The 23,668-nt window shown below is 42.6% G+C and overlaps 10 protein-coding genes across 10 annotated transcripts in view; 4 read left to right on the forward strand and 6 right to left on the reverse strand.

Annotated features, from left to right (window-relative positions):
- Window positions 1-1,756: 1,756 nt before the first annotated feature.
- On the reverse strand, window positions 1,757-3,272 carry VTP21DRAFT_7012 (uncharacterized protein; the record flags this gene model as incomplete). Its single annotated transcript, XM_069397707.1, has 6 exons — window positions 1,757-1,821; window positions 1,886-1,961; window positions 2,022-2,255; window positions 2,328-2,400; window positions 2,465-2,690; window positions 2,753-3,272. The coding sequence occupies 6 exons, from the start codon at window positions 3,270-3,272 to the stop codon at window positions 1,757-1,759; spliced, it is 1,194 nt and encodes a 397-aa protein (XP_069255239.1).
- A 362-nt stretch (window positions 3,273-3,634) lies between these two features.
- Window positions 3,635-4,996, forward strand: VTP21DRAFT_7013 (translation elongation factor EF-1 alpha; the record flags this gene model as incomplete). The annotated part of the gene is made up of 1 exon (XM_069397708.1): window positions 3,635-4,996. One exon carries the CDS (start codon window positions 3,635-3,637, stop codon window positions 4,994-4,996), a length of 1,362 nt encoding a protein of 453 aa, XP_069255240.1.
- Window positions 4,997-5,965: 969 nt separating this feature from the next.
- Window positions 5,966-6,362, forward strand: VTP21DRAFT_7014 (uncharacterized protein; the record flags this gene model as incomplete). Its single annotated transcript, XM_069397709.1, has 4 exons — window positions 5,966-5,972; window positions 6,032-6,137; window positions 6,200-6,230; window positions 6,315-6,362. 4 exons carry the CDS (start codon window positions 5,966-5,968, stop codon window positions 6,360-6,362), a joined length of 192 nt encoding a protein of 63 aa, XP_069255241.1.
- Window positions 6,363-7,209: 847 nt separating this feature from the next.
- Window positions 7,210-9,754, forward strand: VTP21DRAFT_7015 (uncharacterized protein; the record flags this gene model as incomplete). The annotated part of the gene is made up of 8 exons (XM_069397710.1): window positions 7,210-7,237; window positions 7,376-7,629; window positions 7,687-7,932; window positions 8,016-8,134; window positions 8,203-8,414; window positions 8,495-8,708; window positions 8,791-8,956; window positions 9,023-9,754. 8 exons carry the CDS (start codon window positions 7,210-7,212, stop codon window positions 9,752-9,754), a joined length of 1,971 nt encoding a protein of 656 aa, XP_069255242.1.
- A 450-nt stretch (window positions 9,755-10,204) lies between these two features.
- On the reverse strand, window positions 10,205-11,961 carry VTP21DRAFT_7016 (uncharacterized protein; the record flags this gene model as incomplete). Its single annotated transcript, XM_069397711.1, has 6 exons — window positions 10,205-10,519; window positions 10,589-11,076; window positions 11,135-11,305; window positions 11,373-11,591; window positions 11,658-11,738; window positions 11,805-11,961. The coding sequence occupies 6 exons, from the start codon at window positions 11,959-11,961 to the stop codon at window positions 10,205-10,207; spliced, it is 1,431 nt and encodes a 476-aa protein (XP_069255243.1).
- A 1,527-nt stretch (window positions 11,962-13,488) lies between these two features.
- VTP21DRAFT_7017 (uncharacterized protein) lies at window positions 13,489-14,205 on the reverse strand (the record flags this gene model as incomplete). The annotated part of the gene is made up of 3 exons (XM_069397712.1): window positions 13,489-13,894; window positions 13,959-14,044; window positions 14,110-14,205. 3 exons carry the CDS (start codon window positions 14,203-14,205, stop codon window positions 13,489-13,491), a joined length of 588 nt encoding a protein of 195 aa, XP_069255244.1.
- Window positions 14,206-14,925: 720 nt separating this feature from the next.
- VTP21DRAFT_7018 (uncharacterized protein) lies at window positions 14,926-18,883 on the reverse strand (the record flags this gene model as incomplete). The annotated part of the gene is made up of 10 exons (XM_069397713.1): window positions 14,926-15,035; window positions 15,107-16,148; window positions 16,221-16,634; window positions 16,700-16,987; window positions 17,077-17,394; window positions 17,454-17,561; window positions 17,646-18,278; window positions 18,354-18,449; window positions 18,527-18,763; window positions 18,857-18,883. 10 exons carry the CDS (start codon window positions 18,881-18,883, stop codon window positions 14,926-14,928), a joined length of 3,273 nt encoding a protein of 1,090 aa, XP_069255245.1.
- A 228-nt stretch (window positions 18,884-19,111) lies between these two features.
- On the forward strand, window positions 19,112-20,296 carry VTP21DRAFT_7019 (uncharacterized protein; the record flags this gene model as incomplete). The annotated part of the gene is made up of 4 exons (XM_069397714.1): window positions 19,112-19,154; window positions 19,232-19,384; window positions 19,456-19,571; window positions 19,640-20,296. The coding sequence occupies 4 exons, from the start codon at window positions 19,112-19,114 to the stop codon at window positions 20,294-20,296; spliced, it is 969 nt and encodes a 322-aa protein (XP_069255246.1).
- A 317-nt stretch (window positions 20,297-20,613) lies between these two features.
- VTP21DRAFT_7020 (uncharacterized protein) lies at window positions 20,614-22,307 on the reverse strand (the record flags this gene model as incomplete). The annotated part of the gene is made up of 3 exons (XM_069397716.1): window positions 20,614-20,782; window positions 20,866-20,995; window positions 21,065-22,307. 3 exons carry the CDS (start codon window positions 22,305-22,307, stop codon window positions 20,614-20,616), a joined length of 1,542 nt encoding a protein of 513 aa, XP_069255247.1.
- Window positions 22,308-23,534: 1,227 nt separating this feature from the next.
- VTP21DRAFT_7021 (uncharacterized protein) overlaps window positions 23,535-23,668 on the reverse strand; it is a gene marked incomplete at both ends in the record, with an annotated part of 1,188 nt that continues 1,054 nt past the window's right edge. The window contains one exon of the mRNA XM_069397717.1: window positions 23,535-23,550. Coding sequence (XP_069255248.1) covers window positions 23,535-23,550 — 16 coding nt within the window. The remainder of the gene's footprint in view (window positions 23,551-23,668) is intronic.

Below are 23,668 nucleotides of genomic sequence, written 5' to 3' on the forward strand. Positions count from 1 at the left end.
AAGATGCTTCACCTTCGCTTGCTTACAAAGAGCAATTGAATGGCATTTCTCTTTTTTTTTTTTCATTCCAGAGATGGGATGAATAGTATACTCATTTACCAAAACACATAGATAATTCTAATCAATTATCATACCCTAAGGCAACTTGCCGTCCTACAGAGAGGTGGAAGTAATGAGTAAAGAAAAGAGATGCTTTCTGTAGTTTCTGAATTTTCTCCGGGAAATTCTAAGACGCCTGGGCTTTAGGTTTGATAATAACAAATCGCGTACTGTTCGGATAGTTGAACGATGTTGGGTTTTTAATAAGATTATATTGACAAAAAGGAAAGTAAACAGGTAGAAGGGAAAAACACAAATAAGACAAACCAAAGGAATTCAAAAGAGAGAAAACACATCCTATATATATGTTAGAATAGGAGATGATGACTAATAATGATGATAAGATACTTGCTTATACATATTTGTATAAGTATGAAATAACCGTCGTAACACAACAACTATTCAGACTTAGATCGTGCCTGGTCGTTCTCCAACAAACGAAATATGTATCGTCTACTTCACAAGGCTATGTCTAATTTAGTTTACAAATCATTACTTACTTTCTACTAATATGCGGTTATCTATTATATACAGACGGTACACGTCTGAATAGGGTGCAGTCGAATAAACAGCGTGGTTCAACTCCTATCCAAGAAACAAAGCGAACAGTGAAGTGTAAACTAGGTGAATATTCCTTCAGAAAATTCCTATTACTATCTTTGCTTATGCTTAATTATGGCTAACTTTAAGTGCCCAAAGCTGATTTTCTTACATTGCCGAAAGCAAGGATGTTTTGTGAGTTTGTGGACTCTTGATTTACCACGAAACTGGAAAGAAATTGTGTTTTTTCTCCAGTCAATATGGGAGCTGTGCGTCACTAGCCATGATTTTCCTAAGATGACATCGTAAATGGGAATATCTGCGATTATGAGGTCGATGAGCTGATTATAATTGTTAATCTGAAGCTGGGACTTGATTATCATGTGACTACAGGTTTGTTGTTCTCCGTTGGCGAAATAGAGTTCAAATTCAGGAGTTTTGACAGTCCTGATTTCGAGTACCTTGCTTAAATTTTGTGCCACAAAGTTGTCAGTTGCTCCACCGTCAACAAGAGTTTTAACCGGTTTCTCGTTTAGAGTTCCGTTGTAAAACAGTAAAGTATCGTTTTGTTTAGCTATCGTCGTGTTAAGTTGCATTATACTAGTTTTATCTTTATCTCGGTGGGCGGTTTGGTGGAGATTCAATAGAGGATATTTTTTTTCGATAGTGTGTCGATTTCCAGTAGAGTTCTCCCCCCTTCGTTGGACTCTGGCAAATCCTGAAGTAATCGCGTCTGGGTTTATATCAGCTTTCTTGGGCAGTTTTGAGCAAGTTCCATGTTCGCGGCAGTAAAAACAACGCTGCTCTTTACTGAGTTAATATTTCTCGTCTTCGCTAAGTCTCTTTTTCTTGTGCATCATGTCAAGCTCCATTGGTTTTTGTCCACTCTGGCTATATCGTGTTGTTGTCCAAGCTGGTGTCTTTGGCTTATCGTTACTGTTCCTGAAATGAACCACGTCAAATCGTTCAGACATTTTAATGGCACCAGAAAATTTATTAGTAAGAGGAAAATCTCGAAAATCAAAACTAGAAAGTATTTATTAAATATATTACTGGATATTATATAATAGGGGTAAGAATACGGTTGAATTAAAGGAGGAGAGGATAGTCTCAATATTCACTCAAATAACCTAGCAAGAAAGTGAATTGCTATCGCGATGATGATTCCAAGCACCACTAAGACTAATTCGGAAAGAGTATTGTTAGAGAGATCGAGAAATCCATAGGTCTATACTTTTGCACATACTAAAGTAAACTGTCTCTTGGCGAAAGAAATTTTGCGATTGCTGCTGAAGTTCGACCTGTGACTGCAGAGCGTCCAACTAAAAATAACAATTTAGGATCCAATGCACAACATGTTAACCGCGAACCGATGGACTTACTAGGGCTTCGCTCCGGTTCAGAACATTGCTCTTCTCTCGAATCCGTCGCTGTGTGCTGGCTAGCCTGTCTAACAGCTGATGAGCGGTATTCATTGATTGCCTCATGGTTTCTGCGGTCTCTCTGGAGTTGCGCGCGAGGGACACGTTTTCATTGAGGGCTTTAATATGATCGTCGAGATCAACGAGTTTCTGAATATACGAATCCATGGTGCGAGCTTTCTCCTCGATCTCTTTCTACAACATACATAAGAGATACTAGGTAAATATGAAGTGAAAAAAAAAACCAATCGCAGTCTGAAAATTAACTTGTAGTGAGGCAATATGCTCTTCATGATAAGTGCAGCGCTCCAAAAGGTGGTCAATTAGATCTGAAATATCTCTATCATACAGGAGAGAAAAATGAAAATAAATGGATTTGCAAAGTCTTTCTACCATTAAATTACCCTTCCTCTTCGTAGTGCTGAAGCTCTTCTGTGGTCGGACGCGCGGGGGACCGGGATCTTGACCGGTTTGGCCAGCGAAGAGGCGTTTCGACTAGAGCATTTTTCTTTGTAGCCATTTCGCCAAAAAAGCGAATCAAATTAACAAATTCTCGCTTTTCTTCTCTGGATCTCGGCTGCAATAATAAGACATCGCCTTGTCGATCCGTTAATTGAACCAATTCGCCATCTAATCACAAAGAGCAAATTATACTACAATTAATCTAACGAATTAATTGTAATGACACAAACCTTCATCGGTGATTTGCTCAATAGATACATGGTCAACTGTCTCAAACACTTGGCTCTCTTCATCCATGTCATTAACAATCAGCTCGACTTCATCATATCTTACCCTTCGCCCGCGTCTATTATCTAATTCTGTTTCTTGGGTCATATTGCCACGGAAATATGCAAGACAAGCCGATTCTTTATGGGGTGGTATAGGGGTGATATTAATAAGGTGATTGTCGACCCGTATTAACAAAAATCGACGAAAAAGGTTTTGTGGAGGAACCACTTGGATGAAGATGAATGCGGGTAAAGCATTTCTGAACTTTGGGATGGGTGGAAGGGGCGCGTGGATGCGTGCGGGAGAAAGAGGAGCTGGTGGAGAGGAAGAGGGGGAGGGAGGATGACGCGTAGGGCTTGGTGGGGTTATAATTGGGGGATTCCCAATATAGGTGCTAAATGAATGTGCAAATCGTGGAGCATTAGTGGTTGTAGGCGAAGTTGCACTTTTTTCATTACTAGGCGGCGATGCCGTTGACATAACGATCAAATCCAAGAATAATAAAGGTGTCTCTATGAATATAGAGATGAGTGTGACTGCCAAGACGGCCAATGATTAGCCACCCTCGACAAATATAAGAGTTTAATTTTCCCATCGTGAGCCGGGGGTGCCCCATTTTATTCTTATTGCGCATCTTGCCACACTGACAACTAGTGTTCGTGCTCCGCTCCAATATAGCCATAAAGCAAATTTAGCCGCATCACGGCGTTAGAAATATCGAGTAAAGTATTTAAAGGCTTGGTCAATAACGCTTATGTTAATGACGAAGAAGCTAATGACTTTAATTTATTTGACTGTTGGCGGATAACTGAGCTCCTGTCTTATTAATTGTTTTGCAGAATATGGGCAAAGAAAAGTCGCACATTGACATTATCTTTGTTGGCCATGTCGATTCCGGAAAATCTACAACCGCCGGCCACCTTATCTATAATCTGGGTGGTATAGACGATGCCACCCTCAGGAGATACGAGTCGGAAGCCGAAGGTTTGGGCAAGGGCTCATTCAAGTACGCGTGGGCGCTCGATAATCTCAAGGCCGAGCGAGAGCGAGGCATCACAATTGACATTGCATTGCAAAAGTTTGAAACCTCCAAACACACGGTTACTGTTATCGATGCTCCAGGACATCGTGACTTCATAAAAAACATGATTACGGGCACCTCGCAGGCCGACTGTGCTGTGCTGGTAGTGGCTGCAGGGAATGGCGAGTTCGAAGCCGGCTTTTCTAAGGATGGCCAGACCCGTGAGCACGCCCTTCTCGCATACACGCTCGGCGTTAAGCAGCTCATAGTGGCCGTCAACAAGATGGACAACGCCAATTGGGCCGAAGACCGATACAATGAAATCGTGAATGCAGTGTCAGCCTTCCTTAAAGACATTGGATACGATCTCAAAAATGTGCTCTTTGTGCCTATTTCGGGTTACCACGGTGACAACATTACGGAGCCATCAGAAAAGACCCCGTGGTACAAGGGTTGGGAGAAAGTGACAAAAGGCGGGGTTGCCAAAGGAAAAACGCTTGTGGAAGCAATTGACGCGATTGAGTCTCCGGCACGCCCGGTGGATAAGCCTCTGCGTCTACCTCTGCAGGACGTATACAGCATTGGTGGAATAGGAACGGTTCCGGTTGGCCGCGTTGAGACTGGCTACATTGAACCCGGAATGGTTGTTACCTTTGCACCTTCTGGTGTGTCTGGAGAGGTTCAATCTGTTGAAATGCACCATGAGCAGCTCAAAAAGGCGGTCCCTGGGGACAATGTTGGCTTCAGCGTGAAGGGCATCCCGATGAAAGAACTTCGGCGTGGATATGTTGCCTCAGACTCGAAGAGAGATCCCGCCAAGCAAGCCCTCTCTTTCATTGCTCATGTCATCATATTGCATCACCCCGGAGAAATCACGGTGGGTTACCAACCCGTGGTAGACTGTCACACTTCGCACATCCCGTGCAAATTCACGGAGATTTTGGCGAAACTCGACCGCCGCACCGGTAAGAAGATCGAGGATAATCCCCAGAGTCTCAAGCAAGGCGATTCCGCTATCGTGAAGCTGGTCCCGTCGAAACCTATGTGCGTGGAGGCCTACACCGACTATCCTCAACTTGGCCGATTTGCCGTGCGCGACATGAAGCATACGGTAGCTGTTGGAGTGGTCAAATCGGTCGAAAAAAGTGAGGGCCCGATGAGAGAGACTGCTACAACTCACTAAAATAGTAGCTGTTAGGTTGTTAAGTAATAATTTTTGTCTTCACATCTGTGAACATTCACTACAATCTTTGTATTCTATTATTAAAAAACGTTCACTTGGAAATTTTTGCAAAAATATGAGTAATTATGTGTTGTATGTACTTCTTTGTATAGTTTACGTTCGCATGCAACATTAAATGTAATAAATACGAGATAGGATTTTGATCATTACAAGATGGAGGTATATGGACGTTGGAAATTAGGGTTTTCTGTGGAATCTGTCAGATAAAATATAGAGGCCAAGTCCCCCCAAAAAATCACTGTGCTATACTGTGAATATTTGTGATCCCCTGTTCCGAAAAAAAAGGAAGCGTAATACAGGAGAGGATGCCAACAGTTAAATGGTGAAGGCTAATAAATAACGGGTCCGGTGAAGTTAAAGGAGGCTATCTCTCGGCAGTACCCCCCACTCACGATAGGTGAATCGTTCACCCAGAAAGTAAGAAAACACACCCCTTTTATTATTGTTTTAACGTTATTTCCTCTATATCTTTCATATGCATACTGGGGTGATGAGCCACAATAACCTTATTAAACCGACAATTAATTCTTGATTTGTCGGTTTGGTTAAATCCAGGGCTTTCTATATCTTTCCATGGAGATAACTATGAACAAGAAAGCATGGTAGAGAATTGATTCCCCTTTTTATCTTACTTACCCACACATTACTATTTGTGTATGTGTGAAAGTATACTTCCACATCGTCCATGACAGACCATTTATATAGTCAATACAAGAGAGAATCTTCCGTAGACAGCTATATCAAACAAGAGCTCACATGCAGCCAATCAAACCCTTTGCTTCAGAACGAGGGGATTGGTCAGAAGCTTTAAAAACCCTAGTTTACTGAGGGATTTTCGAATTATAGCTTTACATTATAATCAATACCTCTTGAAGTGATTAATTGTGTTATTCTGGTTCAACACCTAAAATGACTCGTAAGTCTTTCCATTTTTCCACGATGAGTCAATCAAGGTAATCCAATTGACGTAAATAGGAGGCGACCAACGTGAGCGCGATCGTCTTAAGAATCTGAAGAAAAATCAAGAAAAGAGCAAAGGCAAGCGTAATGACGGGGTATCGGTAACCAAACGCAAAGAGAAGTGAGTGGGCATATTAAAAAAATGAGGATTCAACCATAAGTTAATTTTATCCCTATATGTAGTGATGCTGAAATTATGCGAGAGAAGCAAAAGGTATGTTTGACTGAATGAAAACAATCTGCTGTGGAGGCAATTATAGGTAAAACTTTTCTGTTCTCTCCTCTTGTGGTTTTACAGAAAGCTATGGAGGCCAAGTCAGCGGCTTCAGCAACGAAAGCAAAATAGCCATGTGCTATTTCTTTTAACAGTTGATTCCTTAAAGCAGCGGCGCCGTCTTGTTCACAATAACTTCATGGGTAAATTCTCTAAAGATCCTGGCTTCTCTTTCCTTGTGATATCCTAAGCTAACCTCTTCCTATTCTATCCGTCCGAACTCATTATTGTGCGCGTTTTTTTTTTTTGCAATAGTTATGAGCAGCTCTATAATCACTTTAATTCTTATGTTTATTACACTCTCACCAAGAGTGAGATCGATTTTATATTGGAGAACTTAAGGTGAATAAAAAAATCCCTGCCACTTTGACTTGGTAAGAAATGTAGGCGGCTAGTTTCACGTCTACACTAAGGTACTCAATAGAAAAGGAATTGTAAATTAAGGATCAGCCCGAGCATACTTGTGGCGATTATCGCATAAACTCAAGGCAATACATAACGTGTAAGCAAATCCTCCCCAATGTTCCTATTTCAAGCTAATCATCCGTGAGGGTGTACGCAAATCCTACCCCTAGATCAAGTTCTATATCACGCTTAATACACCTTTATATATTGTAATACTATTTTATAATTCAACATATTTGTACCATCCAAACTATATACGGACATTGCCAATAAATCTAATATATGTGAGTATGAGCGGGTACTCTCAATGTCACTCCAAAGGGTGATCGAATAAAGCAAGGATGCCTCTCCCCACCTTATTTTCTAACATTTATGCAAAACGGCCTGCTGCGAAATTTACCATTTCTATCGGACTCCTAAATCCTTTTGGCCAAATACGAAAAGAATAGTGCTATAAGAGCAGTCATTTGCCTCTCACCTTTCATCTCTCTGTCCATCTTGACTAACGACTGCTATGTCAGATGCAAAATATTTTCAGAGAGGTACGTGTATCACGCTTATAAATATGTTCCTTTTTGCTTAATAATACAACATAGCATTGCTGCAAATTCGAAGCATCATCCAAATTTCATCGATTAACAGATTTACTACTTCTCTCTCTCCTTCCATTCTATTAACAGGAAAAATCCAGGAGCTTCGTGCTGAGCTCAACTCTGACCGTCGCGATTCAAAGCATACTAACCGAAAAAATGTGATGAAGAAGATTGTTGCCAACATGACAATGGGTAACGACATGTCGCCCCTATTCCAAGACGTACTGTCATGCATGAATGTACCGGTCCTTGAAATCAAGAAGATGGTTTACCTCTACTTGATAAATTATGCACGGAGCAAGCCAGATCTGGCCGTGCTAGCATTAGATACATTCATGCGAGTAATTACGCCCCTGTAATCGTTTTTGTTGTCTAGAAATTAATCGTTTGATAATTAGGATGTGGAAGACCCGAACCCGTTGATTCGAGCCCTCGCCATTCGTACTATGGGATACATTAATGTTGACAAAATTCTTGATCACCTTGTTGATCCGCTTCTGAATTGCTTACGTGACCAAGACCCATACGTGCGTAAAACCGCTGCCATATGTGTTGCTAAATTGTATATGCATGACCCACTCCTTGTAGAAAATGAGCATTTTGTTGAAATTTTAAAGGATATGTTGACGGACTCGAATCCAACGGTAAGGGATCGCTGTGGATCCTCAATACACATAAAGACCTAAGAAATCTTAATTATCGTGGATGCATGTTTTAATTGGAATAGGTCGTCTCTAATGCTATTGCTGCTTTGACTGAAATTTGCGAGCGTTCAGAGAATATTCAGTTAAAATTAAACATGCCTATTGCTAGTAAACTGGCTGCTGCTCTGAATGAATGTTCCGAGTAAGCTTCTTTTTTGTTTGATTTTGTTCATCTGACGCTGGAGCGGCTCAACCATATTCTTTTAATAGATGGGGCCAAACCTATATTCTTGAGGCATTAATGTTCTTTGTGCCCCAAGAATCGGGGGACGCTGAAATTATGGCGGAGCGCATCGCTCCTCGCTTACAGCATGCCAACTCGGGTGTAGTCTTGGCTGCAGTAAAAGTAATAATGTATCTTCTAAACTACATGAAAGAAGAAGATGTACCGGCCTTATGCAAGAAGCTGTCCCCGCCCTTAGGTAATGGCTATAGAATTCTTCTTGGAAAATAATAATAGCCTAATATCGCTAATAATACGTGGTGGTACATTTGTATGCAGTTACCTTGCTATCCAAAGAACCAGAGGTACAATATGTCGCACTCCGCAATATTCTCCTTGTGATTCAAAAATATCCGGACGTGCTTCGCAATGATCTTCGTCTCTTCTTCTGCAAATACGACGACCCGATTTACGTGAAATTAGCCAAGCTCGAAATTATGTTTAGGCTGGCCAATGCCGAGAATGTCGAGCAGGTTTTATCCGAATTGAAAGAGTGAGCTTTTTTACAGCCATCCTCTCATACACACGGAGTGGTATGAGCATTCAAACGAAAATGCTAATTTCTGTGAGAATAGGTATGCGGTTGAGATTGACGTGGATTTTGTGCGAAAGTCGGTAAGATCAATTGGACGCTTGGCTGTGAAAATTGAGTCAGCAGCGGAGCGCTGTATTGCCACACTGTTGGAGCTTATTCAAACCAAAGTCAACTATATTGTGCAAGAAGCGATTGTTGTGATTAAGGTGATTACAAGTAGATTTTCAGCGGCCGAAGGCGACCAAGTACTCACTCTTGTGTATTTACGATAGGACATCTTTAGAAAATATCCCAACCAGTACGAGACCATCATTAGTACTCTGTGCGAAAATCTTGACTCCCTGGATGAACCCGACGCTAAAGCTGCCATGATTTGGATCATTGGCCAATATGCCGATCGCATTGAGAACTCGCACGAGCTTCTTGACGATTTCCTGTACAACTTTCTTGAGGAACCTGTGGAAGTACAACTTGCCCTGCTCACAGCCACCGTTAAACTTTTTATAAAGCGCCCAACAGTCGGACAGGATCTGGTGCCTAAAGTCCTGAAGTGGGCCACCGAGGAAGTGGACAATCCAGATCTCAGAGACCGTGGCTTTATTTACTGGAGACTGCTTTCCACGGATCCGGCGGCCGCGAAGGAGGTTGTGCTGAGTGATAAACCTCAAATCTCAACCGAAACGGAGCGAATGGATCCCGTAATGCTCGATGAACTTCTGTTGCATATAGCAAGCCTCTCCTCTATCTACCACAAGAGCCCGACCTCGTTTATACGCTATTCAAAGCCACGATTCTTGATCCCTTCCCCAGTCTTACGGTACGGCAGCTCTTTGGTTGCTCAGTTACCGCCCCAGCCGACGGGGTTATTACAGGAAGAGCAACAGCAAACTCAGGAAGATCCTTTTGGACAACCACTGGGCGTGGTGGATAACCCTTACGTGAACGACCCGGTCCTCGCAATCGCAAATGCACAACAGCAGCCGCATGATTTGCTTGGGCTTTAGCTTTACCTCTTTCCCTGTGGGTTTTGAAGGGTCTTTTTTTGCTATTTAATCTTTTGATATCATTTCAAACTATATCTATCTATCTAAATATCTCTATCTATATATATTTATTCTTATAATCTATCTGTCCTTCTATTTTATTTGCTAGCTTTCTATTCAATATTTTTGTTATTTTTTAAAACTATTGCCGAAAAGGTAATAGGATATGCATTATCTTGCTAGCTATTTTCTCTAAACACCCTTGCCTTTTATTTCTTTCGCCTTTAATACACGAGAGAAAAGAAACAATTCTTTATTTATCTATAGACAAAATATAAATATCGATTGTCCCTCAAAAAAAAAAAATCCAGTGGAAAGGATCATTAGAGATGGAGTAAACACAAGAAAGATAGAGATAATGAAAAGGTAAAGTTTACATTGGATATCTCTCCTGTTTCCAATCTTACGAAACTATATTAATTCTAGGTAACGGCGCACTTCCCATTCTGTCACTGCAGTTTCCCATAGTCGCCACTCGTGCAACCGTGTTTTTCCGTAGTGGTCAACGAATCCATCGCCCAGCACCTGACGAGCAATACTTCCACTCTCCATCAGTTTACGCGTTGCATCAATGAGCGACTTTGCAAGCCTCTCCCTTTCGCCAAGCTTTTCATTGGGCTTTAGTGGAGAGATAGGAATTTCGACCTTATTTTCAATACCCCACGCACCAGCCGCTAGGACGGCTGCGATCGCAAGGTGTGGATTAATGTCAGCACCGCTGACACGCTAAAAGTCAGGGAAGAATATATAAAATGTTAGACCCAGAAGATGAACAAAAAAAAATATTCCGTTCACCATTTCCAACCGAGTTGCAGAAGGATTGCAGACGGGGGGTGAAATGACTCGAACAGCGGCAATTCGATTTTCGAGTCCCCATGACACAACAATAGGGGCCCAATAGTTTTCGACCAGCCGTTTATAGCTGTTGATGGTTGGAGCGAACACGGCCATGCAGCTGGGCAGAGCAACCAGCAGACCCCCCAGGAACCATCTCATGATTTGGCTCATTCCGCGAGCATCCTCCCACTCTTCTTTCTCGCTGCCAGAAGTAGACTGCTCACCTTCTGGCTTTGCAAAGACATTGTGGCCTCCTTTTAGGTCACGCAGAGAAAAGTGAAGATGGCCAGAGCAACCTGGTAGATCATTGTGAGGCTTTGCCATGAAAGAGGCAACAACACCGTGCTCTAAGCCAATTTGCTTGACTGCGGTTTTGAAGAGAGTGGCACGGTCTGCCATTTCGGCAGCGTTAGTATAAGCCAGTGCAGCCTCGAAGACACCAGGACCTAGTCAGAGAAATACATATGAACGACCTAATAGGATTAGTTGGTAGAGAATACATACCGGTTTCCGTGTGCCATCCTTCGAGAGGTACATTGAATTCGCGACACTTGTTGAAAACGTCCATATAGAAACCCTGGTTTAGGACCGGTCGTAGTAGTGAGTAACCAAACATTCCGGGTGTGAGGGGAGTGGGGTTGACGTGGTTCTTTTCAGCAAGAGTCTCGGGTGTCTCTGTGTTTCCATCAAGATTTTCCGTGTTTAACATCATAAAAATCCGCTCCCATCAGTAACGAGTTACCTTTAAAATTGAAAAACTCAAATTCCGCACCGCACATAGCTTCGTATCCCAAAGCCTTCAGGCGTTCTATTTGGCGTCGCAACAGGCTGCGCGGACACATGTTAAGTGGCTGGCGGGTGTGTGGATCCACGAATGAACACAAGAAAAATGGAATGTTATTCTCCCAAGGAATGCGGCGGAAAGTAGAGAGATCAGGAATGCAGAGAATATCCGAATAGCCTGTATACGTGCAAACATTTGGAATTAGTGATGAAATACTCGTGGCATCCAACCAATGTATAGCACCTGTTTCCTCATTGGACACCGCAACCTTCTCGGTGTAGGTTTTATCGTGGAGATCCCAACCGAAGATAACACTGCAGAAACCTACCCACGATGAAAAGGTATACATCGATCTACTTAACTTCATTGATTTTTAATCGTGCACCTTACCAATGCCATGTTCTATCGCGCTAAGGAATTTAGATTTCTGGATAATTTTGCCTCGCAATACGCCGTCGATGTCAACACCTGCAATGCGCACACATTCATCATTCTCAAGCAGCTCAACAGTCTCCTCATAGTTAGTAGGTTTTCTATGGGATGCCATCTTGATATCGAAAAATGCGGAAATATGTGGTATGGGTGGTTGCGTTCAATCTAAGCAAAAGCTCAGTCAAAGAGGGAAATTTCTAAGTGCTCCAGAACTAAGAATTTCAGAGCCGTGATCATGCGACGTGTACTCTTGCCACCGAGGCCCTCGCGGCTGTTGATTCGTTGCTGCATCCAGTGTATCCATTTCCTTACCAAAATCCCATAGTTACTAAAACTAGTCCCACCCAAATTCATGCCCCGCCATCTCCGTTTTTCTCTCAGAGGCTTGACATCATGTCCAGCCACCCAAATCGATACTTATAGTTAATGATTGTAATTCCAACTCAAACCTAATATTCATTGTTAGAGGGGTCTCTTTGCCCTCATGCAACGCGGAATACATTAAGATTCAGCTCATTACACTATAGAGGAGGATGGGGATCATAAAGGATTGCATCGTATCGATTATCTCGATTTCACTCCGATAGAAATGTATATGCAGCATCGTTTTGCCTGAAAATGCGCTCAGCAAATTGCTTGTGGGAGGCCAGGAGGTGATTATATGAGTGAGAAATGCACATGCTGGCTTCGTTGATGGAGGCCACAATCCTGTATACAGGAAAGGCCGTGGGATAATCTGCCAGTGATCAAGGTCCAAGCGCTTTCCCAGGAGTCGAAGTGGAGCCAGAGCTCAATCTATCATGCCCGCCTCTCGTTCAGTTGCTACTTTCTATCTCACAACACCGTAAATTTCGCACTAACCTCTGCCTAAAGGAGAGAAGGTAATTGTGCAGTAGAGACCTGAGCTTTTCCTTAGCGCCGTGAAATGCTTGGCTAGTTGGGGGGTCTCTAATTGAAAAATACACGTGTGCTTAGCGGGGATTTGGCTTAAGGAGAGGCCGAGACCGAAGTGATAGCTTGGAAATCCCCATGTGTAGATATCCTCTGGATAAAAAGTATTTCATAGCGCCACCATCGCCTCCCGAGAATTTTCCATCCCTCCAGTCCCCATAAACTATCAATTAATGGCTCTTCTGCAAGTGCGCCATCTAAAATCTTGTAAAATGAGTTTAAATTGCTAGTTTTAATATTAATGGATTCCCGCACATTTCAAGAATTTATCAGAATACGAGACGAAAAAAGACATAATAATAGCTTTTCTATCACAAAAATAAAGGAAAAAAGGAGAAGGAAAAACAAGAGAAAGAAAAAAGAAAATCCCTCAAATTCTTTATGAATTAAAAAAAAAGCAAGTCAAGGCAAAAAAAAAATATATAAGAAGAGATAGAAAGGATGAGTATAAAAAATAATAGAATGAATAAAGAAAAAATGGCTTGCACTTAAAAAATCATAATATAAAACAACTTTATGTTGCCGTGTTTTCAATTTTTTTTTTGGTTAGTAAATAGGAATAGAAATCATAATAAGGGGGATGAAAGAGAAAGCACCTGATCCCATATGTGATTCTTTCACTTAAGAAAAAAAAATGAAGACGGTGAAAGCGGGAGATTACAAATAATAATAGGGAGAGCATTGAAACTATTCACAGCACCAAGCATTTCTTCTTGTTCTTATTTCCACGCTGTTTCACCAGGAGAGCGGCGCGAGTCGCATGCTCGAAGACATCCCGGACTCCCTCTCCTGTCTTAGCGGAGCATTCTAGATATTTGTAGGCTCCGATCTTTTGTGCAATTGTCATGCCCTCCTCGGGGGAGACAGGTCTTTGAGAAGTTTTGCGTAGTTCTTCAATAACCGCGGGATCGTATCGCAGATCTTTCTTACAGCCAACCAACAGAATGGGCAGGTTGGGACAGAAGTGAATGACCTCGGAGACCCATTTTTCTTGAACGTTGTCCAGGGAGTCGGGCGAATCGATTGCGAAACAAATAAGAATGACATGAGAATCGGGATAGGAGAGAGGGCGGAGACGATCATAGTCTTCTTGGCCACTATTTCCAAGGATATTCTCATTAAACGAAGTGAGAAATTTCAGTGTGAACTAGAATTATTTACGCTGTATCCCAAAGCGCTAATTCAACATGCTTGCCATCCACCTCCACATCCGCAACGTAGTTTTCGAAAACAGTAGGAACATAAAACTATCCCCAAAATCATTAGTCTTCCATTATCTGTTCGTCTAACCAATGCTGAAGCCATCTGTTACCTCAGGAAAAGTTCCTTTAGAAAACACAATTAACAGGCAAGTTTTCCCGCATGCACCATCCCCTACAATCACAAGCTTCCGGCGAAGTTCGGCCATTTTAGCTTTTTACACTGTATACTGACGTTGCGATGAATCAAGAATAGATTAAGCCTAGAAATTAAAAGAGTTGTACTATAATTAGCCAAATCCAATCAAAGTAGCGAGATGAAGGATCAAGAAAACGTGAAAAAAAAAAATCATCAGCCCCGCGGATGCTTAAGTAGGAGCAAATAACGAGGTGTAATTTCATCCCATCAACGATTTTTAAAAGTTAAGAAAATAAAAAACAATCGCCAGAAAACTGATGTACAATGCACTTTATCTCACTATAACCAACATATAAGAACAGGTATAGACACGTAAAACTATACCTTGCTGATCCGGAGAAGAAGAGTGGATTAGATAGTGTAGCAAATAAGATAAGCTTAACAATATAATAATGTTGAGAATAAAAATAGAATTGATTTTGAAATCAGAAGAAAAAAAGAGAAGAGGGCTTGTACGGCAGGAACAGAGAACGAAAATGAGGCCGTGGGTTCCGCAATGCAAAAAAGATCTACACTACAAAATTGAAATCAAAAAAATCTTGATTATTTATTTGGACCATAGGCCTCCATTTCCCATTCCGATTTTTACAGTACAGTCCTCTGTGTTCGCATATGAAAAAATTAGACCATTGAACTGGTAAAGTTATTCTTCTAAGTTTATTATTAATAAAACAAGTATGGATGATTTTATTATATCCAAATTCTCAAGACAGTCCCCCCTATTTGCAAATCAAAATTCCATTGAATCCTTCCTCTCTCCTTCCACCGGATTTGAAGCATTCCCTTTCCCTTGCCGCTTTTGTTCTCGGTACGCTTGGATACGCGCTTTCAGCTCTGGGTCTAAGGCAAGCAAAAATATAATATTTGCCTTCAATGAAAATATAAAGTAAGGACGAAAAAAAGTAACCTACTCGGGACAACATCCTCGATTCTTAACGGCATTCGATTGAAGGGATCTTTCGCATCGCTCAGCAAATGGCTTTTGATGGTGCTTCGGTCCATGGTGACTCCCGAAGTGGGGAGAACCACCGGGTCGTCCATTAGCGTGTACATGAGTGGGTCCAGGAACTCCTCGGGAACCTCGCCCAGCTCCTCTTCTTCACCTTCCTTCGCTTTAAGGTAGGCCTCTACATCGGCCACCAGTTGCAGCAAGCGATCCATTTCCTGCTGAGGCTTCAGGCCATATCGCAGAAGAATGCGGGTCGCTTTCTCGAACAGCTCTTTTCGGTAGCTACGCCCATCTCTTGCCACCGCCTCCACAAAGGTTGTGCAGTAAAGATGCAAGTAGATATCCACCAGATCGCATAATAGCTCTCTCGGGCGAAACTGGTACCGCTCTCGTGACTCCACCGCAAGCTCAGTGCATTTCGGTCCTACCAGTTGCATTAGATTGTAATCTAACATGGCCGCGAGACGATCCACTATCTCTGGCATGAGGAAAGGGGCCGGGATGACCCCGGTCAGCTGCTTAAGCATCTGAACGGTTTCATTCCCTAGCTGCATGTAGGACAGAGCCTGTCTTTCGAGCATTTTTAAATGGGATTCTCGCTCTCGCCGGTATTGCAGCGGTTTGGCTTCCCAGTTTGCCTTGTCCTTGATCTCCTGCTGAATGGCGTGGATCTCGGTCAGCTTATTAAGACTTTCGTCCAATAAGAAGGTCGCGTCGTTCATTAGCAGGTTCACAAAACGCACAAAGTCCTCGCCCGTTGATAGCAGGCGTAGTCGTTCCTGGTGCTGGGGGTTGTTCCATAGAACTTTAAATACCTGTGAGATATTGTATCGTATGTTGAATTTATCGTAGAATTGTGAATGCAGGCCGGTGCTCTCTACTTCGACGTAGAAAGCAATCAACGCTCCAAAGAGATATTCAATCGCGAGAGGGTGCGAGTTCAGTAGCCAGCCAAGGGCGCCCTGAGGATCATTACGGTCGGGCCAGGTGAAGAAAAAGAGCAACTGAAAAAAGAAGACAAAGGTCGAATTATTCTTCTATTGCTCACCATATATATATTGCAGATGCAAGCATACCTCGACCAGCTTGGCCTTCAAGTACGGATTCTTGATATAGGCGGTATTCTGAAGGAACACAACCACGAAAACGACCAGTTCTTCCTTCGAGCAAGTCTTCAGAACATCAGGGTTGAATCTCCCCAGATATAAAAAGAACTCCACAATATCATCGATGAGAAACTCTGGTAACATTGCAAACCCTTTCGGAACTTCCTTGGGCAGAGGAAGCTGGATAGGCTCCTGCGGATGTATTCCGCGTGGATCCACACGTCTTACAAGCCAGGTCATCAGCAGGTTGAAAAAGCGCACGCAGTGAGAAAGCAAAGACGGGTCACGCAGCTGAGCGTCGAGAGCGAGTTTGAACGTGGCCATCTTATCTATATCGGCTTTAAGTCGCTTCATGATCTCCTCATTGAACATGGCCGCTGGTGACTAAAGAAATAATATCGTTAGTATCTCGCATTCACACAGCATTAGAGCTCAATTTGGGGTCGCACATTTGCCCATCGTGCTTGGTCCGCTTTCATCCGATCATATTCTCGCTGCAGTTCGCTCAGCTGCTTCATAAAGTCCCCGTACACATTAAACACCCTCCCTAAGCCATAATGGAAAAAGGCTGCCGTAAGAAAGAATACTTCTGAAATAAAATTGGGAGGCTGGTCAGGCGAAGATGGTGGTTCAGCGTAGTATGCGTCGGATTCCTCTTGAGTGGCGCATATTTTTGTTTCAGAACGGGAGGGAATCCGAGTTGATTTGCGAAAGTAGTCAGGATCGATCCGATCGATCTAAAAAAAAATAGAAGGAAACAATCCCCAAATGTCAGTATACAATCACAATAGTTCAAGAATGCGTAAGCATAAAGAGCAAGGCACACCTTGGAGTAATTTAGATCCATGAATGGATCACAGAACTCTAGTAGAACTACAAACGTGTTTACCATGAACCCATCACTCGAGACCGCTCCCCGATCCACCTGCATCTGCGCGCGTTTCTCATTTCGCTGTACAATGGTAGCCAAATAGGATAATACGCCCTCTCGCGCTTGAGGAGAGGAGCGAATGATATTATTCAAGATGTTTTTAAGTGTAATCTGGATATTCTGGAGGGTAGAGCGCAGATTGCCCATAGCAGACTGGAGATCGCTTTGTGTTCTCGATTCTGGATTTGGAAAGTACATCTCAGCAATAGTGGGCTAATGCGAGAAGAAATGATTAGCACAAGGACAGCTTAGAACCGCCACAAAATACCCACCACGTCCTCTGGGAAAGCAGATATTCGCATAAATGGGCCCAGTATTGTTATTAACTCTATTGATCGTGCAGGCGTATTGGGTGGGTTGAAATTGGGGAGTGTGGGAATCTAGAAGGGTAGAAAGAATACAAAAGTTCGCGTGAACACAGTGGGAACAACTTGAGAAACTTCCTTTTGAGGTCAAAACCCTACCATAGCAGCGATAGGTTTGATCTCGGTGAGTAACAATAGAGCTTGCAATGAGGATCGAAAATCACCAAGTATATTCTCCCCTCTTATCTTGGCCGCCATGCCGGTTAACACAGGACCAAAAAGTTTATCTAAATCGTCGTTTTCAAATCGGGTCACTAACTGCCTAATAAAGCTATCTGGCAAGCTCTCCGGAGAGTCCGGGTCGGCCAGTATCCGGGGAACAAGTAGCTCAGGACCAAGTGAGCTCGCATTAGGGATCTGGGGAAACATATCCGGCATTTGGAGAACTAAACCAGAGTATGAGACGACGAGGGAGAGCACGGAATCAAGCACCTCCACACGCTGTTCTACTACAGAGGAGTCCATGCTAGAGGCTCTTGATAAGGTGCCGCGTCGTATCTCTGACGCCCTGCGCCAGCAACCAAGTAAATATTCAAATAGTGGGAGTTGTAAAAGCGAGGAAGATGCTTGGTTTTCAGGAACGATATTTTCTGGGTCTATAGAGAGACGTGCAACAACAACACGGTCTAGGATGTCGCGACTAATTTTGAAGTTGGTTACAGCTGGATTTTCTTCAGATAGTTCTGTTGCGAGGGAAGTGAGGAAGACGGAATTGGGTCCAGATTTTGCTGGCTTTAAAAGAATTCGAAAATTACAGAATCAGAAACACAAATATATGAACGCAAAAGAGGACAAATGCAATCTCACATCAAGAGTCACCTGCAGGATACGAGATATTGCTTCATTTTGCCAGTCCTCAAAAGATAATGCTTTCTTTGGTGTGGGTGCAGATGTGGAGACAAACTATATTTGATAGACAATTAGAAACATCAATAGGTAATTCTACGCGTTTTCCTTAGTTCGTAATTGATAAAAGTTACCTTTTCTTCTAATTTTCCAGAAAGGTCCTCTCTGGGAGGTTGTCTAGAAACGGATGACAAAGATGCCTCATTCTCCACCGATGCCTTGATTAGAACTGCCGCGTCTCTCACCTCTGAATTTTGCTCTCGTCTTGGTAAATGTGTCTTCGATTGTGTTTGCTGTTGGGCTTGTTGTTGAGCTTGCTGCTGGGCCTGTTGTTGTGCTTGCTGGATTTTTGCGAGGCGTTTAAGTCGGATCTAGTAATGTGTTAAAAAATGGAGAGGAGCAATTTAGTTAAGAAACAATTGTAACTTGAGGAAACAGATAGCCAGGAAGAAATTACGCTCTACCTGTTCTGTCTCATTCTGCGAATCCATTATGACTTGATATGTTCTCTTCTCTTCTTTAATGATCTACGATTATTCTATATAATAACCAGTATCGTGGCTTTAAAATCAGATTTGGGGCCTACGTCTCCTTCCACCATGTGACACGTTGTACTATACTGACAGCAGGCAAGAAAAGAGAGATATTCTCCGTATTTTTTTCTTTTTCTTCTGTTTCCTTTGCACTGGACGTGACCAATCCGTTCACCTTAGTTAATAATGTCTGTAGTGTTAGATCCCTCGAACCAGCTTTCTTTTCGAAGTAGGCAACTTAATTAAACTTTCTCCCATTTTCCCATGCTATTGTATTAATTGCGAATCCCCACCCTTAAAAATTAGGGCCGTTGACAACACAGGTGAAGGAGATTCTTAGAATAAAGAATCCAAACCCGTATCCGGTCGCTTTCAAAGTGAAAACTACGGCGCCCAAGCAGTACTGTGTGCGGCCCAATTCAGGTCGCGTTGAGTCACAGTCCGAGCTGGACGTGCAGAGTGAGTAAGGTGTATGCAAGTTTTTACCAACAATTGACTCATCATTTTTTGTAAAATGATTTTTTTTCTAGTTCTCCTCCAACCTTTGAAGGAGGATCCTCCACCCGATTTTAAATCCCGTGACAAGTTCCTTGTACAAACTATTCCTATTACTCCAGAACTGGAAGAAATACCCTCCCATACTTTTGTACGAGCACTTTAACTCGTCTTGCTTACTTTCCTGTCAATTAATCCAATCCTCCTCTTCCTTTCTAGTGGTCTCAAGTTGAAAAAACACACAAAGATAAAATATCTGACAAAAAAATCCGCTGTGTGTATCTTCCTCCCGCAGGACATTCGCGTGCCGCGAGCGACTCCGGACCAGATAGCCAGCAAAGCGGTGGCCAACCAGGCGCACAAACTGGGGCTAAGGTGGACCCATATCATTCTGCAGCAGAAGAGGATTATCCTCCTTCGACAGCTGGGCATGGGCAACGCGCTAAACCTCCTCACGCCCCTCAAGCGCAATCCGCTCAACAAATACCTCTGCAACAAGCTCAATCGCATGCACAGCCATATGCTTCCACACGAGATACGGGCTCTAATGCCACGAGCGCTGTAGGTGCTACTGGTGCCACCGGAGAGGACGCGAAGCGCCGTCGAACTTCACACCAGCGCCAAAATGAACGTGAGCGAGCTGAGATAACCCGCCTGCAGAAAGAACTCAATGATGCACGAGATATGATGGAACGATTGCAGTCGAAGATCGAGAATTTGGAACGAGAACGTAAATCGCGACGAGAAGCTGCCCTGACAAGAGGAGGTGTGGTACAATCGGGAGAGATGATAGGAGGATTAGGTGGGGGGGTGTCGGTTTTGATGGCTGCGTTAATTGCAGTAATCTCCTTTTTGATAGCTTACTGGTTCTTTTAGGCCATTGCTGTTTCTTTTTTTAACTCATGAGCCCTCTTTTTCCGTCTTTATTTTTTGGTTGGTTTTCCTCTACATTCCATTTTATTTCACCCTTTAGTGTTTTTAAGGTGGTGAATTCTCTTTTTTTTTATATAGTTTATATTGCTTATATGGAAATAATGTTACAAAAAGAAAAAAAGAACACAAGCAGAGAGGAATATGACAAGTCATGATACATCTTCTGGACGCCTCTGTGTTAAATGCCAAAAGAGTTGGAGGGACAGAGAGGTGGATCGAAAATATAAAGGAAAAACAAAGCAATCGAATGATATGCAAACTCAGCCAAAATGGTCTCGACTCAAGCGCCGACTTGGTACAAACACAAACACAAGGATTGTCACTGCAGTGGCAAACAAGGTGACAGCTGTGACAAAAATTGCTCGGCGAAAATGAAATTTTAGAACACTCTTCTCATTAATCCTATGAAAGTTGCATCCTCCCGTCTCACTATCAAATTAAAATAAAAGCTGCGAGTTAATCTCCCGTTCTCAACCACATTTTGCAATCAATAAGTCATCGGGATACTTTACAATGATCTGAAAAAAGTAAGTAGAGGGAAAAATTCCAGTAGCCCAGACAACACAAGTAACCATCCAAGGAGAATAGCGGGTAAACCCCATGCCCTGAGCTCTCGCTCCGCAACCCCCATAAAGATCATAGCTAGTTCCAGAGCAAAACCACCGGTTAATAATATTGCTCCCACCAATACGAGCGACCATCGCCAGATACCCCTTGTCATATTTGTGGAGCATGCACTGTCAATGAAAGGAGGATAGAACCAAACATCCAGTACTTGATGCACCTGCTGTTTGGCTTGAGAGAAAACAGAAGGATCCACTAGACCCCGATATTCGATGGCATCCTGGAGTTGTAGTCGGTGATCCTCTGTGAGAAGCACGCGCTTTTCTGGATCATATGGGGAGCAATACCGCTCATACACTGCCATGGCGCTCTTTCTCACGGCTTGCTCAGTAATTAGATGGCCTTCGGAAGCCAAGTCCAGAACAGCTGCAACACTTGCTGCAGCTGCAGCGAATCGCTGAGCACAGTCGGATTCGGGGGCCGTTTTCCAGTAGTTGTTGACGAAATCTTCATCCTCATAGACGTCCAGAGAATACTCTTTGGTAATGTCCGTATCTATGAAATCAGGTGATTGACCGGTGGTCAACGGTAAACTATTTCCTCCTTTTACTTCCAATATTTGAAGTGAAGGTGAAGATGGCTGTGGCGATGGCCGAGACATGGTTGCTGCAATAGAGGGAAAACTCATAGGCGGAGTAGCTTCTATCTGTTTGAGATTTTTTGCAGCCACATCCAATGATCCTGATGGATGCGCAGATGGCGACAATAGTCCACTTTCCATCTTTCGTTTATCCAACTGCCGCTTCTTTCGCTCTTGTTGCCGCCACGTTTTCCACAAGGACTCGTGCCGATCTAGCGCTTGGAGAAATTCTAGGTTGGCGACAGCATTTTTACGACGTAAGAAATCAGAGAAATCGTGAATACTCAGCGGAGAACTCGTTTTTTCAGATAGCACCTGCTCCATGGTTGGCAGTTCATGCACTGATAAATTATAATCTTTCACTTGGCTCCAGTTCCACGCAATAGGAGAGAGGATATCTGAAGCTCGGTAAATCGAGAGAGGAGTACGTCGACTGGAAGTTCCTGGGGGACGCGGAAGGGAAGAAACAGAGGGCGAGAATGCGTGGGGCGAAACGCGTTGCGTACTTGAGAGAATAGGGGAGGTTGCCCGAGGCATATTGGGAGCGAAGGTATAGGAGGCCGAGGATCGATTCCCACCCACTTCAGTATTTTGATGATCAGGTGAAGGAGAGAACGCGTGAACAGGAGAGGGAGATCGGTTGAAACGGTTCACCGATGAGTTATCTTGAAAATCGAGACTGGAGGAGAGCGTGGAACGCATTCGATCAAGCTTATTGACTCGATCTTGTGATGGAGATGATGGCGTCATTTGGTAAAGCGTGGGATAAAAAGACACTAATAAATAAGTTATACAAACTACAACCGAAAAAGAACAGAACAGAAGAACAGAAGGCTTCAAGGAGAGTATCGAGTGTATAGAACAGCTATGTGAATACGATATTCTGAATTCTAATCACCAAAAGATGAAAATCTGCACGTAAGAATTGAGCCGTCGAGTTCCTCCAATTTGAAATAATATCATTACATGAACCAACACTATAAAAAGGAGATGTAGGGAGAAGAGAGTATAGGATAGGATGGGGTAATCAACAGAAGAAAATGATGTTAATTTGACAGCATTCCAAGTATCGATTCAAAATAAGGGGTTCACAATTATTGGTCCCTTTTTGCCACATGCAAAATAAAGCAGACCGTGTAAGAATATGAGCTAGTTGGATGGAGAATATAGGGCGCCGTAATACCAAGCAAAAAGACAAAAAAAAAAAAAAAAAAAAAAAAAAACGAAAACACCCATACATAAATCCACCATGTACTAAAAAAGTTCTTGCTTCATCAAGAACGCTCTTTATATTAGATTGGGTCGGACAACCTATCAATGTTAACTAGATATTTAGAGAAATATCCTTCGTGATTGTTTTCTCACTAGAGTGGGAGAGATCCAACCGAAGCCAACCACTTCTCTCAATTATAAACTATTAATATCCCCAATAAACCCACTAGCTATCTCTCTCTAATTGCTTCATCATTGGTGCTGTCATTGCGAGTTAAACAGCAACCAAGTGGCGATAAACGGGATGGACTCCAACCTTGATTCCATTTGAAAATCCTTGCTTTTAGAAGTTACTGAGAGACGCGTGAATAAGGAAGGATTATACGATGTAATTCACATAGCTTGACATTAGGTCACAACAGTGTACAGGGTAGATGTATACTCGAATCTACAGCCTCTACAATAAAGTCACAACATTAACTGTGCTGTGCTTAAAGTCGGTAATTAGAGGGAAACCTGACAAATCCATAAAAAATACAAGTGCCACCAACGGAAACAAACTACATCGCCCAATGAACTACACCCTGAATAATAACAAATTCGCCACAAAATAGAGGGCTAAAAGATAATTGAAAGGACCAACATGCATTATTACTCTACTGAATGAAAATCGGTCTGTATGGTCCCTTTGTAGAAGAAGCGAGAGAAATGCTCCAGGACTAGTTTATTAAAATAAAAACTATAGATAAAACGTATGTGGAATTGCTAAAGTTTTGACTCCCTAAGGATAAATGCAAACATACAGGTAATTAGTCTTACCCATAAAGGTAGAAAGGCGAAATAGATCAGGAATACTGATTAGAATAAAATTGCATCTATGTAGCGCGATTTTATTATAA

The sequence above is a fragment of the Calcarisporiella thermophila genome (assembly GCF_041956535.1).
Source record: "Calcarisporiella thermophila strain CBS 279.70 unplaced genomic scaffold VTP21scaffold_3, whole genome shotgun sequence".
Taxonomy (NCBI): Eukaryota; Fungi; Calcarisporiellomycota; class Calcarisporiellomycetes; order Calcarisporiellales; family Calcarisporiellaceae; genus Calcarisporiella; species Calcarisporiella thermophila.